Source organism: Eublepharis macularius, chromosome 7 (assembly GCF_028583425.1).
Source record: "Eublepharis macularius isolate TG4126 chromosome 7, MPM_Emac_v1.0, whole genome shotgun sequence".
Classification (NCBI taxonomy): domain Eukaryota; kingdom Metazoa; phylum Chordata; class Lepidosauria; order Squamata; family Eublepharidae; genus Eublepharis; species Eublepharis macularius.
The window spans coordinates 43159881-43176342 of record NC_072796.1 but is presented as its reverse complement, the minus strand read 5'-3'; the positions used below and the strand labels follow the sequence as shown (position 1 = coordinate 43176342).

The 16462-nt window shown below is 41.2% G+C and overlaps 1 protein-coding gene across 1 annotated transcript in view; it reads right to left on the bottom strand.

The window, feature by feature from the left end:
* F13A1 (coagulation factor XIII A chain) overlaps positions 1-16462 on the bottom strand; it is a 126462-nt gene that overhangs the window by 22895 nt on the left and 87105 nt on the right. The window contains exons 9-12 of the mRNA XM_054985190.1: positions 15104-15242; positions 7702-7805; positions 3158-3246; positions 506-659 (exon numbers count right to left, since the gene is read on the bottom strand). Of these exons, the coding sequence (XP_054841165.1) occupies positions 506-659; positions 3158-3246; positions 7702-7805; positions 15104-15242 (486 nt within the window). The remainder of the gene's footprint in view (positions 1-505; positions 660-3157; positions 3247-7701; positions 7806-15103; positions 15243-16462) is intronic.

The following is a 16462-nucleotide window of genomic DNA, read 5'->3' as shown; positions in this document are numbered from 1 at the left end:
AAACAGAATGGGGTCAGCAGGTGGTAGGGTTATGAACAACAAGGGCTTGGAGTTCTCCTGGAATTATAACAGAATTTCCAGAGTACAGCTATCAGATCTCTTGGAGGAAATGGCAGCTCAGGACGGTGGAGTCTATGATATCCATCAGAGTCTAAAAGAAACTAGACTCTAGAAGGCCTAGAGAGACTTCACATCCCTGTTGAGCTCCATGCCTGCCCAAACTCTGCCTTCCTCAAGCACCACCCCCAAGTGTCCAGGAAATCCCCAAGCTGGAGTTGGCAGTCCTAGAAACTGCAGGCCACTAGGCTAAATTTGACTCCCCGAGGCATGAAACACTTATAACCCAACATTTGTTTATGTGCCTGAGCAACTGATGTTCTGCTGTGACAACAGGAGGGAGGGAGGCAAAATACCATTGGCTTCTACTTAACAGAAAGCCCTCTGTAAGGCATATGGCCTACAATGAACATTACTCTGTACATTTGTCGAGCTTGCCATGAATTACCTTCTTGGAATTTGTAGTGGTCAGTAACATCTTTTTTTCCATCCCTACCCACATCCTTGGTCAGAATTAATTTCCCAATCTGAGTCTTGTCAATATATTTAACCTCCTTTGTTCCATTTTTCATGACCTTTGAGTAGACAACATCACTGTTGACCTAAAGGCAAAACATTTAAGTCATATACTGACCCAAGACACACAAGATCAGTAAATTCCTAAACAATATGCCACAAATTTACTGTTAAATGCACCTTGAGAAAAACGTTAATTAAATAATTAAAGGCTCCCATGAATCCCCAAAGGAGGCTGAACATTTATACCTACAACACAGCCAAAAAGTTACAGGAGGAGCGCAGGTCTTGTCCCCTTCTATGTACATTCCCCACACATAGGCACAGCACCTATGGACATATATAGGCTCCATTCTCATGATCAGCAATCAGAGATGTACCTACATTTGAATAGGTCATGTTCTAATCATTTTCATGCTCTAATCATTTTCCAGTCATCCCCTCCCCTTCACTAGTATGGGTTGGATCCCACGATCTACCAGCAGAAGGCACCAACCATCGTAGATATTCTGCACATTCTCCTTCCTCCAGCAGTCCTTTCTGACCTTAGGAAAGATTATTCTTGGGGTTGCAGGATCCATGTGAAGCAATAGCCATGTTGCCTCTTCTGTCAGCACAACTCCACTGATGGAACAAAGTGGAGGGGGCGATTTTGCTCCCTTCCCACTCCCCACTCCAGCCTTCTGACCCATGTGGGTATTAGACTATATGGGTCTCATGATCCTGGAAAGAAACTTTCCTAGGGTCAAAAAGGGCTGCTGGTAGAGGGGAATGTGGGAAACATATGCAACCCTTGCATCTGCAGAGAAGAACCAAGCCATTTTCATGCCATCTGGATAAAGGGCTTGAACCTGATCTCCTAGGCTTACTTCAACATTCTAATCACTATACGACAAAGACATCTCATTGGTGTTGCTTAGAGAGGTGCAGCTAGATCATCTTAGACTCTGGACTTTATGGTCCTCTGGAGACCCCTTTAGATGATAATATACACTTCAAATGTGAAGTACAAAATGAACACCCAACAAACTCATTCATCCCACACGATGCAACCTGACTTACTCACATTTATTCATTCCTGCGTTGTTAAATAGGTCTTGCTAGCAACAACTTGCTTTTAGGGGTGTTTGCTGTGAGCCAGAACCCTGGGCCCACCCCAAAGTCCAGTCAGGAGAGAACCACTGCTTGCTTAGGGCAAATGGTTTGCCTGGCTGTTTTACTGCCTAGTTCTTTGAGGCTCAACCTCCTAGTTTTCTCACTCCTCTTGGGGGTTAAATACCAGCTGTTATAAATACTTTTCTCTGGTCACTCTGGTGCTCACTAAGGTAGACAACCTCCCTCCCCTGACCTCTGGGCTCCTCCTGCGTCTTGATGGAGCAATGGAAGCAGAATGGGTGGGAAATCAGTGTCATGCAACACTGTGATGTCATTCCTGGGTTTGGACTTGGAAGGGGCAGGGCATTCTGCAACACTGATTTCTGCAGCCTCTGCCCCCCGCTGCTCCCGGTAGTTTTCCAACCCCATTGGTGACCGCTAGAATTGAATAATTGTATGGCCCATGGACTGTAAAAACCTGGCACTGGGAAGCCCTCTCTAGGATCATCATTATCCATTATCATTATCAGCATTATCCTTAACCTGATACACTGTTTTCCTATCATTTTACACATCACCTTTAAGGTCCTTGTCCTTATAGTCCAAGCTACATAACTGCCCTTTACTGAGTTGATTCAATGCAACCATGTAGTGGCCACTTTCAATTGCTCCACATGGTGGCAGTGGTTATCATGTTGAGTAATCACCCATCATGCAGTTGGGGTTATTTCCTCCCCATAAAAAGAAGTGGTCCAAAAGAAAAATTTGTGCTCATCTGTGTGATACAAGCTGGACAAATGGCTTATTATATGACAGTAGCTGCAACACTGAGCCATTTAAAGTGGGCTTGCCTGGTAGCTTTGCCAAGTAAATCAGTATCATTCATCACATCTACTTCCTTATTTCTGACCTTACCTTTTCTGCTACATACAGTACTTGATGTAGCATTCTCATTTTCATTGTCCCGCTTTGCTTCCTTCCCTCCATGCTAGAAACTACTTCCTGATCTACATCCATTCCATCAGCCTCCCTTCTCGCTTCCAATCCCTTCTTATCCAAAACATTTTCCAAGCCATCATAGCCATTCATTTTCTGGTGTCAAACTTCTCTAATCCTGTTCTAGTTTCTGCTTTAGGAAGCCTGTTCTCCCCGCCCCTCACCTTTGTTTTAGCAAGCTCAGTACAGACTCTAACAGTGCAGTCCTAAGCAGAATTACACCCTCGTAAGCCCATTGACTTCAATGACTTAGAAAGGTGTAACCCTGTTTAGGATTGTAATGTAAGTATTCTAAGCAAGAACTATATTGTTGAGTTTCTATACAGAACCTAACTCACTGTTCAACAACAGTAATATTAACCATATCCCCTAATTTAAATAGGTGATAGGATACTATTTGATTATATGAATTAAAGCAAAGAACTACTCTAGGTCTCAATCATGGTGCCCACATAGTGCCGTTCAATGAAGAATATATTGCACAGATGCATACCTCTGCAAAAATGAAAGGAGAATCAAACTGGAAGCAGACATGCCCATGTTTAATAGCTTGAACTGAAGCTGGGCCACATCGGTACATTCCTGCATAAGGAGAGTAAAAAAATAGTATATACATTTTGAGTCTCTTGGAGCACCATTTGAATCCTCCCAGCCCTATTTGTGCCCAGAACAGGGACCAGCCAAAAATTGTGGGGAGGGAAGAGAAGGCTGGCACACAGTAGTGGGGAAATCCTCTGTCCTTGGTGTGGGCAGGGAACAATAAGGGCAACTGACACTCCAGCTGCCCAGTCCAGGTGTTGGGAGATAACTAGGGCGGCAGGGCAGGATGAATTGGTTTAAGATAAGAAGCAGTGAAGGCCTCTGGGTTCCTGACTGCTACCAGCTTCTTGAGTGAATGGTTGACATGTCAGGCTTGGACCCCAGAGATGTTTAATGGGATCCTTCTTTGTAAGGTTATGTAGGGAGCCACCCCTGCATAGCCCCTCTGGTCTGTTTATGTGGTCCCACCTATTGAGAGCTATCCCAATACTTGACTGCAAACCAAGAGGGTAAGGCCACAGGTGACAACATGGGCCCCTACCGGCAGAAACTTGCCCAGGGTACAACCATCTTGCGCTTTTTGCTGCCTCCCCACAGGGCACAACAGGTACTATCACTCATAGTCAGGAGCCAGATTTGCTGTATCCCTTCTTGCCTAGGAGCTTCTAAACACTAAACATAGCATTTTATAACATACAGGAAGACAGGTCCTTGTCCTGAGGATCTTACACTCTTAACATTTGAGAGAAGTAAGACAAAAAAGAAGGAAAGGGGGTGCAGGCAGAGCTAAGGAGAGAAACAATATTTAGGCTTCATTTCAGTCAGGGAGACTAGCCGTCAGCCATAATTTACTGCAAAAAACAAAGTTACCGAAAGGTTACATAATTAAAGCAGAGTCAATACATATCAAATTTACAAACACTTGTAGCAGACATTTGACAGCAAGACATACGCATAAAATTATTTTCCTCTTGCAGAAAGCAAAACTGAAATCTCATTAAAACCAAAATGATCCATAAGGTATCATTACAAAAGAACATCCTAAATATAATTTGCTCAGATTCCGGCTGCAATTAATGCAATGACCGCTGCCTGGTAAACTGTTCGTTTGTCCTTCTGCCCTTAGAGCTTGAAGTTTTTTAGGAACTCTAGTACACAAGGATCAAGGTACGTTTAATGGGAGAATTAAGTATATCATTTACAACGTTTGCAGAGTGGTATACCATGTGCTTCAGAGCTATCCATATGTTTATAAATCTGAGCTACCTGGAAAGGCTTGACATTTAAGCTTTATTCTACAATTAGTCTTAAAAGCTAAATGAATCCTACATGTTTATGGGTAGCATACCTCTGAATAATAGGTGCCAGGGACAAACGAGAGGGGGAGGGGACGGCTATTGCTTTCATGCCATTCCTGCAAATTTCCCAGAGGCATCTCACCACAGCTGGAAACCAAATGCTGGACTCAGTGGTCCTTTGGTCTGATTCAGCAGGATTGTTCCCATGTTCTTATGAAGTCTGTTAACAATCTGTTATTGATTGAAATGGATCACGCTGCACTGCTAATTATCCCAGCTGACAAGAAACTGGATGTTATTTGGGGGACTGAAACAGTCTAATTGTTTACTGTCATTTTCTGACTATTCAATCTTGTTTTTGTCTCTGCAGGACTGAAAGCTTTTGTATAATAAAGGAAGAATCTTGATCGTGTGGCTCATCATTGGAACAGTTCTTAGCTCAGTTGTTGAGTATGGATGCTAAAAACAGAGTCTGGTTTCTACTGTCCTAACATGAGAAACAAAATAATGAACTCCAATTTGGCAATAGCCCTTTTATACTGAGTATATTAGCCCCATTTGCTATAAAATTGCACTGAGTGATATCATTGGAAAGGTGTCCCATATAAGAATGTAAGAAGAACTTTACTTTTGAACTTTACTTGTGGAGGAGCCACAGTTCAGTGTTAAGTCACATGCCCGGAATGCAGAAGGTTCCAGGTTCCCTGCCTAGCACCTTGGAGAGCTGATGCTGTCAAGTTGAGAACAGAGGTGTGCAACAAAAAAAATTCGGGTGTCCTGCTTCAGAAAAAGAGTCAGAAATAAGCGATTTCCGAAGCAGCTTGCAAGCTGCTTCGGAAATTGCTTATTAACCCACTTTACTGTGCTCCGTAAAGATTTGGAGCACATCGACAAACTTCCTGCCCTGCCACTTATTTCATCCAATGGAAGGGGGATAAGGGGGTTCCCTCCTCCCCCTCCCATCTGGTGAGAGGAGGAGGAGATTCCCTCTCCCCTCCCATCAGGTGAAATAAGCGGTGGGGGTAAGTTCTAGCCGCTTGCTTCAGCTGACAGGTGGAGGAGCTTCCTCCTCTGCCATTCAGCTGAAGCAAGGGCCAAACCTAAAGCGCCCCCCATGCCACCTGCAAGTGGCACGGGGGCGCTTTAAACCTTAAACCCCCCTGTACTTGCCCCCCACCAGTCAGCTAGAGCAAGGGGACAAATTTAAAGCACCCTCCGCACTGCTTGCAAGCGGTGTGGGGGGCGATTAAAACTTTAAACCACCACCCTTGCACCAGCTGACTGACATGCTCCACCAATCAGCTGAAGCAAAGGTGTTGGGTTTAAACACGCCCAAAGCTTTCCGAAGTGACCTGAATCACTTTGGAAAGCTTTGATTCAGGATTCCAGAATCGGGCCCGCAATGCTGGGCCCGATTCAGAAATCCCAAATCTTTACAAATTGGAACCGATTCGGGTATTTATCCCAAATTGAAAACCCAAATTGCACACCCCTAGTTGAGAATACTCAACTAGATGGACCAGTGTTCTGACTCTGTGTATGTCAGCTTCACATGTTCCTATGACTTACATGTTAACATCATTAGCTTCTGTTTTAAAAGGGCAGCTGATAAAGAGCTCATCCTCAGTTATTTGGATTTTGAGGCAGCAATGCCTGTCTCTTGGCCCATCCCAAGTTGTATAGTTAACTGCTACTTCACGAACCATAACAACCCATAAATACTTGGATCAAACTTGCTATGGATAGCGAAAATTATAAATTTCTCACCTTTGGGGCCTAACATCATTTGCATGGAGAACAGAAACCTCTTATCAGTGTAAGCTTTCCCTTTCCTTTCCAATCTCTATGGACTTGTAAGATATTGATTGCTTGACTGGTTCAAGGGCGACCTTGGGTCAGTCACACTCATCCCTCACCTACCTCACAGGTTTGTTATAAGGATAAAATGCAGGAGAGGAGAACCATTTAAGCTGCTTTGGGGGCCCACTGTGGAGGAAGGAGGGGGAAATATGAAATAAATAAAGAAGACGAAGGTCATCCTAAGATTGTCAAAAGAAAGGTGGGTATATAAATATTTTAAACAAATAAATAATTGTTGCAAAAAAATTTAAACACTCCCTTATCACTGCCACCAGATTAGAACGGACAAGAAATGGACAAAAAACACAAGCCTGTATTCTGAATCCAGACTCAATACAGTGTGAGATTAGTAGTATTGCAATGAAAAACGGTCAATGTTTTTTGTTAATGAAAGTTCTGATATTGTTAAACCTACTTCAAAGGTGAATTCATCTTGGGCAGATATTGTTGCTTGTTAATTGGAAATGTCATCTGCTTTGAAGTGTTTTGTTCCTTATTTTAAATTAAAACTATAGCTATATGCCAAGTGTTATATCATGATTCACTTAGTAATACTTTAATTTAATAACCCTGCTTTGGTTTGCTTTGTGAGAAATTCTGTCTTAATTATTCAGTTAATGTCTGCATTTGCTTATATTTATCTAATCTCCAATAAAATGTTGGTTTAAAACCTGCAATGTTTTATTCTTGTTCTGTTTAGTCAGATGTGCAGATCCTAATGTTTTGCTTTGTTATATTATCTATTTTTTAAAAAAAACCCTAATAAATGTATTTATTTGAAAGACACTTGAGATAGAAAGGCAAAGGCATGTCTTTCCACAAAAAAATTCACCATGACCATTTGCAGTTGTATGCTTTCTATTAATTATTCCTTATATCTGTCCTGATCTTGCAGCCAATCAGTTTCATTTGGGAAGGGGGGGGGAGAAAGAGAAAGACAATGATGCTTATATCCCACTTTTTCCCTGATCAGAGATCCAAAGCAACTTTTCACATCATTTCCCCCTCCTCAATCTCCATAACAACCTTTTGAAAAGAGGTTGGGCTAAGGGATTGCAATGAGTCCAAGGTCACCTGGCAGGCTTCCGTAGTTGAGTGAGAGATTCAAACCCAATTGTCCCAGGTTCTAGCTCAACCACCATGTACATCATCTCTCAACTGGGGAACCCAAATTCAAATAGTATCAGAGAGAGAGAGAGAGAGAGAAGGCTCTTGTATGTATCACCTTTTCATCCTGAAGGCATATGCTATAGTGTTATTCCGCTACATGAAATCAATTTAAAAAATGAAATGAAAACAGTCTGTAACATAACATGACAAGGAAGAATGATAAGCCCACCGTCACTGTTTTCTTGCGGAGTGCTATCCACAGCCTGCCATCCTCCAAAGCCAACAGGAAGGTCAGGTCTGGCCATCCAAGCCTCATTCCAGCAATGGTAATTCCTTAACACAGGAAAATGAGATCATTAAACTTTCAAGCTGCAACATTAGCATCAAAGCAAAGGACCGTATTTATTCTTCATTACAGCCGGGCCATTAATAGCTGATAATAAACACAGCTATTTATGTCAGGACATAGTAGGGCAGTTCAGGGGACTACTCTTTGATATATTCCAAGTACCAGCATATCAGTTTTGCATCTAATAGTATAGTGATATCACTAGAACAGCATAGAAGATCAAGGTTTTCAGATCAGCCATATGTCTTTCAACATCTTCCTTCCCTCTCTTTCCTCATGCAGTGTTTGGTTCCTTGAAATCTGATTTGTAATGTTGATTAATCTCATGATTGTTATTTCAATGCGTGGATACCAAAGGAAAAGACTGCCGCATGCTGAGTCAGTTGTGTGTACTCACCACTGTGCACTAGGAACAAAGGTTGGCATGATCCTTCAAGCCATCCTCTTAAATGTGGGTTACCAATGGTATGCAAAAGCCATTCTCACTGCATGGGATCTAATGCAAGCTTTCCCCTTGTCTTTGAACTGTCTGGGGGATGCTATCTGAACAGTTGTGAGAGGCAATCCCGATCTCTTGGTGGTGGTGTTCTCAATGTGTAGCTCTCTAATGAGAGAGTTCCTTCAGATTGATTACTTTGTCTCTTCAAGAAGGTGTCTATTCAAGAGGGACTTGGGCTGCTGAGCGGGACTGATCACATGAACACATGAAGCTCTGCCTTATACTGAGTCAGATGACTGGTCTGTCAAGGTTAGTACTACTGTCGAATCTGACTGGTAGCAGCTCTCTTGGGTCTCAGGAAGAGGTCTTTCACTTCACCTACCACTTGACGCTTTTAACTGAAGATCCAGGGGATTGGACCTGGGGCCTTCTGTATACAAAACAGATGTTTTACCACTAAATCACCACTACTGGTTTAATGAATTCTGCTTGTTTGTATTTTTGTTTTCATTTGCATTTGTTGTTTTAATTTGCATTTTTAATTTCATTTGCATTTGTTTTTTAAATTTTAGTAGGGCTTTAAAAATATTTTTAGATGTTTTATTTTTTATTGGAACCCTCTGTAAAAACCTGCAGATGATTCAGCGCTGTAGCGCTGTGAAGAGTAAGTACTCTTCACATGTTCAGAGACTATCAGCAGGTCCTCTTTCTAACTGGCAGGCACAAGCAGCTATTCCCTAAACAGATCACCATTTCCAGAGGGCACAGGGTTTATTTATAATTTCTTGCCCTTCATGCCGCTGCCATGCATTGAAACAGTAATGAAACAATCTTTGAGGGTTTAATTGCAGATTATGCAGCAGGAATTGAAGAACACCACAGGGCCATCACGTATACAATCTGCCCAGAATATTTTGTAGAAGGTCGGGGGGGGGGGGAGTCTAGCCCTTCATTTTCATTCCGCTGGTTTATTAGGGCTCAAGAAGAAACTGCAAACAAGGGAAAGAATGTCCTGAAGACACTTTTCAGACAAGCTTCAGGAGATCTGATACACTGCAGAAGAAAAAAAGGATGAAAAGGAAGCAATTCTTTTTTAAAGAAATGATCCATCCCCTGCAAGATAGTATAAAGATAATTACATTAATGCATCCACGTCTCCTCAGTGCTATAATATTAGTGATTACACCTCAACAAATATGAAGATTGCTAAGCTCAGACTGTTTCATTAATAACAGGAGAATAAAAGAAAAACAAGAGATCTGAGGCTTGTCTAACAAGACATTTCGAAGTGGAAATGAAAGCCAGAATGAAGGAGAAACTTGTCAGTTAGGCAAGTTAATGAAGAAGGGCCAACAGGAAAAGGAGAATTATTCAAGGAAAGTGTAGCACATTGCATGAATTTTTGATACTATTGGGAATGCTACATACTGAATTGTTCTTGCAGAGCCTTGCTAGTGGTGGCTGGCAAACAGAAAAGAAACACTTCAGGGTGAGTTTGGAAGTTTGGCATTGACAGGCAGGTGCAGAGGGAAGCGGCACAATGGTGGCAATCTCATTGAAACCTTATTGACATGAATCTGATGGCCATCCACTTCACAGCCCGGTCAGGGTGGGATATTAAGAATGGCATGAGAGGCATAAATAGACAGGACCGCCATGAGTAATACAGTCAGAGCTGGAACAGAAATGAATTTGCTCCCAATGATTCTCCTCGATGTTTTCCTTGTTGATGACAGTTCTCTGGATGATGAACAGCTGCATTTGATACCCAGTGAGATTTGATTTTCATATTTGATACCTGGCAGTTGATATTGTTCTGCTTTTGATAGCTGACATTTCAGCGATAGGCAGCATTTGGCAGTATTGACAGCTGAGTGGTTTTAAAAGTTGCCTGTTTCTCCACTGATTTGCCTGCCAAAGTATATCCCATACATCTGCCACAGAATCCCTTTGCATTGCAGGGTATTCTGGGAATTGCCCAGAATGCTCAGTTCACAAATAACAGTTTTGGGCTTCATCATCAGATAACATGAACTAAGCATGTTTGGAAGACATTCAGCATTCCCCTGGGGGTACACAAAAGACCAAGATTTGGATCCAGAAGCACTTTAAAAACCAACAAGAGTTCCAAGGTATAAACTTTCAAGAGTCAAAGCTCTGATGAAGGGAGCTTTGACACTTGAAAACTTATATTCTCAAAATCTTGTTGGTCTTTAAGGTGCTACTGGAGTTGAATCTGGCATAGGCCGTTTCCATACGGCTTACCTTGTTCCGGAAAACAGCGAAATCTCACGCAAAATTGCGCGAGAAGACGCTGTTATTGCGTAAGAAGACACGATAACAGCGTCTTCTTGCGAGATTTCGCTGTTTCCGGAACAAGGTAAGCCGTGTGGAAATGGCCCCTATAACATTTCACAGTATTTTACAGTTGCTGGCATGTACTAGTATTTACCATTAATTAACATGCAATGATAATTTTATCATATGGATTTTGATATAAACAATGCAATGGATTTGACAGAAAATGTGCTATGCTACTTAGTAACTGACTGAAGAGAGCTCATAGGATTTCATTTTGACATGCATACGCACGCACATGCATATACACACAGCCAAATTAGAGACGCAAACAAGCTTGAACCATTTGTAGTAGGCAGTTTGCTTTTCCAATCCTGAGTTTAAAATTTCGCATTCCAAATGTAAAATCTGAGTTTTACTTAGAAATTGTTCATTCAAAAATCTGATCAAAATTGCTCAATTTTAAACATTTACAATTTTTTGTTCCTGCTCTAGTAGGAGTAATTAACAAAAATTTATCACATTTTGCTGGAATTCTTTAAAAAAATTCACTTCAGTATTATAAACTTAGTGATTAAACAAGGTGAAATAATGTGTCTGAACTATATAATATTTTCCATACTTGTCTGACCCTACTCATTTTCACCACAATAGGAGTGGATTATATTTATTAGTGTTATTGACAGCAATTAGCATGTAAATTTCGATTTTTTTAAACAACCAACATCTGGAGAGTTGGTTATTGATAAAAAGTTTAAAAATTCAAATTAAGGTTTAAATTCTAATAACTTTTATTTATCTAAATATTTATATCCCCCTTTTCTCCGCGGTATGGAGAACATTGTTCTTCCCTGTTCCATTTTATCATCACAACAACCATCCTGTGATATAGGTTTGACTGAGACAGAATGACTAGTCCAAGGTCACCTAGTGAGCTTCCACAGCAGATCAGAGATTCAAACCTGGATCCTTTCAGATCTTAATCCAACCACTCAACCACAATGACTCTTTTGAAAGCATTTGATTATGTGCTATGAACTTTTGTAGGTTCAGGGAGTGGAGATGCTCTGAGTCTATAATGAATGCCAACAGATGCAGAGTTCAATGAGACAATGCCCTCCACTGAATTTATTTGTATTATCTTAAAATGGAAGATTTAATAGACATACTGAAAACACAGCCTGGCAGTAATGAATGCAGGAATTACAACACAGATCAAGAGCAATTCAGTGGACATGAAATACTTGCTAAAATAATTGCAAATGAACTAAACAAGCAATAGGGGTATTTTTTTTAAAAAAACAGCCAGTGATTTTTATGCCTGACAATCAAACCAAACTTAAAGGAAAAAAACCAACTACATTGTTTACACAAGCACTCTTAAAATGGTTAAACTTGGCTGCCTGTATTATCTGAATATGCCCCTGCTTTCAAAAGTGTATTCAGATAATAACCCTGCTATTGCTTCGAGGTACTTTGTAAACATATACCCAAGCTCAAATATCAGCTCAACCAAGAATCTGGCTGTTCTACAGACTGTCCAAAGTGAGGTAGTACCTGAGGTGGAAGAATTCTGGGCAGTACCATTTAAAATGGCAGGCGTGAGGCTGCTTCTTTTTCATATAACGTTTTGCATGTACTAAAACTGCACATCAGGGAGATGCGTTTAGCATAGCCAGCTCCTTAGAGTACTGGATTACTCTATGCCTGTAACTTTTTATGAGGCATATTCAAAAATATGATACCTCCTGCTACGGGCAGGCTGAAATGGTTTAGTCTAGAACTTCAATCTGCTTAATGTATAAAATAAGTGGGATTAAGCATGAAATGCAGCCTCTCTGTAACATGGAGCTAATACTACAGACGTATTTTATTAGGTTTCATAGGGGTTGCTGGAGTGATGTACATGAAGCATTTTGAGTACTTCAAAAGAGTATTCATTCCTGTTGCCTCCACCTCCATGGTCATCATTCTGATATGGACATTAAGAGCCTGAATTGGTTTTCATTCAGTTCTCTTTAAACTGTGCTTCACCCCTTGAACCTATTAACAAATCAGAGGTGGGGATGAGATAAGAGGTAGGGCAACTGGTTGTGTCAACAGGCTCTTAAAATGGCTACCTATCTGGCTATTTATTCTACCTCACCTTGGGTATGCTTCTATCTTATTATACATCGTGGTGACCTGAACTATGCTTTGCTCTCAAAGCTTTAATTATCATTGCTGTGCTCTAATTTAAACTCCTTCCTCCTGCTCTTCTGCTCTTGACTTCTGAGATACCAATCCAGTCAGTACTATAGTCCTTGATTCTCATAGGCATAGATTCTGTTCACCCAACCTAATCTATAGAGGACATTGTTGTTAACAGTCCTCCATCGCCATCATTATAGTTGGCTTTGGCTAGGGATATATGAATGTTCCCATTTCCGTTTCTTATTTTGTTTGTTGTCACAGTGAGCCTTTTTATGTGCTTATTTTTGTTGGTTCCCAAATTGTTTCTGTTATGCCACTTCATACTATTATATTTTTTTTATATAATTTGTAAGCCATTTATATGCAACTGATATGAAAACAATGTTGAAAAATGCATTAATTTTAACAGGTTGGCATGAAGAAATCAAAATGGCTGAAAAATAAAGACTGTCCAACTGAAATGAGTATTTCTGCGTTGAGCCAACAGAGATGAGAAATTCAATTGCACCCCTAGCTCTGACTCTCTAACTAGAACTCTGGACCTGCCAAAATATCTTTACAGTTGTTCTTACCTTTTTCATGTACACAATTCCAAATAATTGTAGGAATGCTTAACAATGAAAAGACACACTTGAGTTAAATTCCTAGATGAGAACATTGCTGAAAGTGGAATTGTTTGAAAGTCAGGCCCAAACAATGCCAAACAACAATTTAAATACACTTTTAATATATTTGGAAGGGCAGTGTTATTTAGAATCAGCAAATATGTAACGGGTTGGACTCAGTCAGCTTTTCAGAGATGAAAGAGGCGGAGAGGATCCCCTTTGACCACCAAAAAAGGGTAAGCTCGGGATCACAGGATCCACATGGACAAAAGCCATATGGGATTGGGGCTGTAGTAAAGAGGTGAATTAGGTGAGCCTGAGTGAAAAAGTGGGCTGGATCAAACCCACTGCATTATTGATTTTCCTGGAGAAAGATAAAAAGGCTTGTTAAATATCCAGAGTGTAGCCTTTTTAAAAAGACATTAAAATCACACAACACACACACACACACAGAGTGAGAGTGTAAAGCTACCATAAAGAAATAGAAAGTAAATGAAGAGAAAGGACATAGAGGAGAAATGGAAAGAACTATAGGTTAAATTAATGTGTGCCCCAAGAGGCTGTGTGCACCATGTAGCAATAAATATACTATGAAGAGAGGAGATGGAGGGGGAGTTCAAAAAGTAATTAAGCCTCCTAAAGAGGTTTAGAAAGAACAAGATTTAGACCACAGCAAAGCTTGCCCTTAGCTGACAGAGATCTAGAAAGCTGCATTTACTTTAATTTTGGAGTTGGTATAAATGAGTCAGCAAAACAAAAGGCACACACGACAGCATTAAATACACATCAGGGAGGAGCAAGGACAAGCCATTACATATGGCTCAGTGGATAGTTTGGTGACACATTGGGCACTTCTACTACTGGATGGGCTGTTTCACAACCCAGGTTATCCAAGCAATCCAAATCAGCTGAGCGAAGCAATGTGGAAGGACATTGCTTGCAGCTGTGGTCACCTCCCGTACTCATGCTGCTGCTGCCCTACCTGGCATCAAGGTGGGCTACAGAGGTGCTGTTTCTGCAGCTTGGCTTGAAACCAACTGCAGCCATACAGGAGAAACCATACACCACAGTTAATGGAACAGGTTGATGGCATCCAACTTACTAGCCAGAATATTGGTGGTGGAGAGTGCCATCAAGTCATAGCCGATTTATGGTGGAGTTTTCATGGCAAGAGACTAACAGTGGTGGTTTGCCATTGCTTGCCTCTGCAACGTCTTTGTTGGAGGTCTCCCATCCAACTACTAACCAAGGCCGATCCTGCTTAGCTTCTAAGATCTGACAAGATCAGGCTTGCCTGGGCTATCCAGGGCAGGGCAGCCAAAAAATTAACCATGCTGTTTTCTAAGGCATTGTCTTCCAACATTTCAATAAATGGAAGTTTATTGACAGATTACTGATAGATATAACATCCCATGTTTCCCCAAGGACTCAGGGTGGCTGACAACATGCCAACAGGGCAACAAAATATGACAAAATCACAGATGTGGAAACAACCTATCTACCAGTGTATAATCAGAGCTGACAAACCTCTTTTACAGCCCTATTAATGTCCTTGAAATAGCTTAAATCCACAACCAATTCAACTAAGAGCCCTGTGCAAGCCTTCCTAAAGAAAAGCAACAATCCTACCCTCCTTCCGTAACAATGGGCCAGAGGCGTATAAGGAATTAAGAGACTAAACGAGGCCTTGGTGGTGATTATTATTTAAACATTATCTTTCAAACCTGCATTTCCTTAGAAAACTTACCAGATGGAGTCTTTTGTGAGTTTATTATCCACCTTTGAATCTTCATCTAAAAAGACATCCAGCTGTAAATTGGCATCGTTATCATGGGCTGAGGAATAATTGGTGATGACTCTTGCAGGGATTCCTATACATCTCAAAACTGTAAGAATAGAAGAGGGGTGGGGTGGAGATGTTTGCTCAAGCTAATGTTGGTAACCATTTGCATCAATGACTCCCATCAAAACTTGAGGGAAGCAGACAAGTGTCCAATCTGTGCCTTTTGTCACTTGTGGTTCTGCTCTGAGTAGAAAAATTAGCTAACCAATGAGCAGATGTTTCATGTTTCTCATCCACTGAAGTTCTATTGGTTAGACATTACCAGCGCCGTTTCCACACTACTCACCTTCATCCGGAACGCTGCGGAACGTCGTGAAAAAACCCACAGACTACAGCGTCTTCTTGTGCGAGTTTTGCATGACATCACACAAAACTCACATGAGAAGACGCTATCTTCCGTGTTTTTTCCAGATGAAGGTGAGTGGTGTAGAAACAGCCCTGAAGTAGTATTTCCTCAGTGGAAACCCGTCCTCCAGATTACAAGACTTATTCCCAAGGCATGTTCAATGACCCTTCCACTTTCTTTTTTTACTGATACTAATATATACAAAAACAAATAATGTAAAATGTTATAAGAAAAGAAACAAAGGCCTAAGCAAATAACTGTATCTGCAACATGACTTTGCCCAGTCATCTCTCTTTGGGATCATATATCAGCTACCCAAAGATATTCTGCTCCCTCCAATGACTTCAGTATTTCTCCCTTGCCACTTCTCAGGGCTAGAATTACTACCCAGAACATGGCAAAATACTGCCTCCCTCATTTCATTCAAATCCCTCCTCAACAACACTCATCTTTTCTGTGATGCCTTTGGCACAACCACTTCATGCTCACCCCTGCTGATACGATGCCTAAGCTCACGTCACTGGAATGAATGCACATTCTCCCCCTTATTATTCCCCTGCAGGGCCAGTGCCAGACTTTGGGGGACTCTGGGCATACCTAAGAGTATGCTGGCGCCAATGCTGCATGCCCTGGTCAAGTTTTAGATAGTAAGTGCCTTCCTTTACCTTATCAGATAATATAAACCAATGTTATTACTGATCTTATTCTGAGGATAAAGATGTGTTCAGTGGATATGAGAAAATACAATAGTACAGGGCAGGAGGATTATAGGCCTAGAATCCTCAAATATATGGCCAGGATGCAGTCCCTGTATGTGGAACTGAGTAAGTGAGCAGAGACAGGGAGGATAACTCAGGGACACAGGGGAAGTGAGGGAATGGCTACAGGAAGTCACTTAATGAAGTAGCAGAGATAGG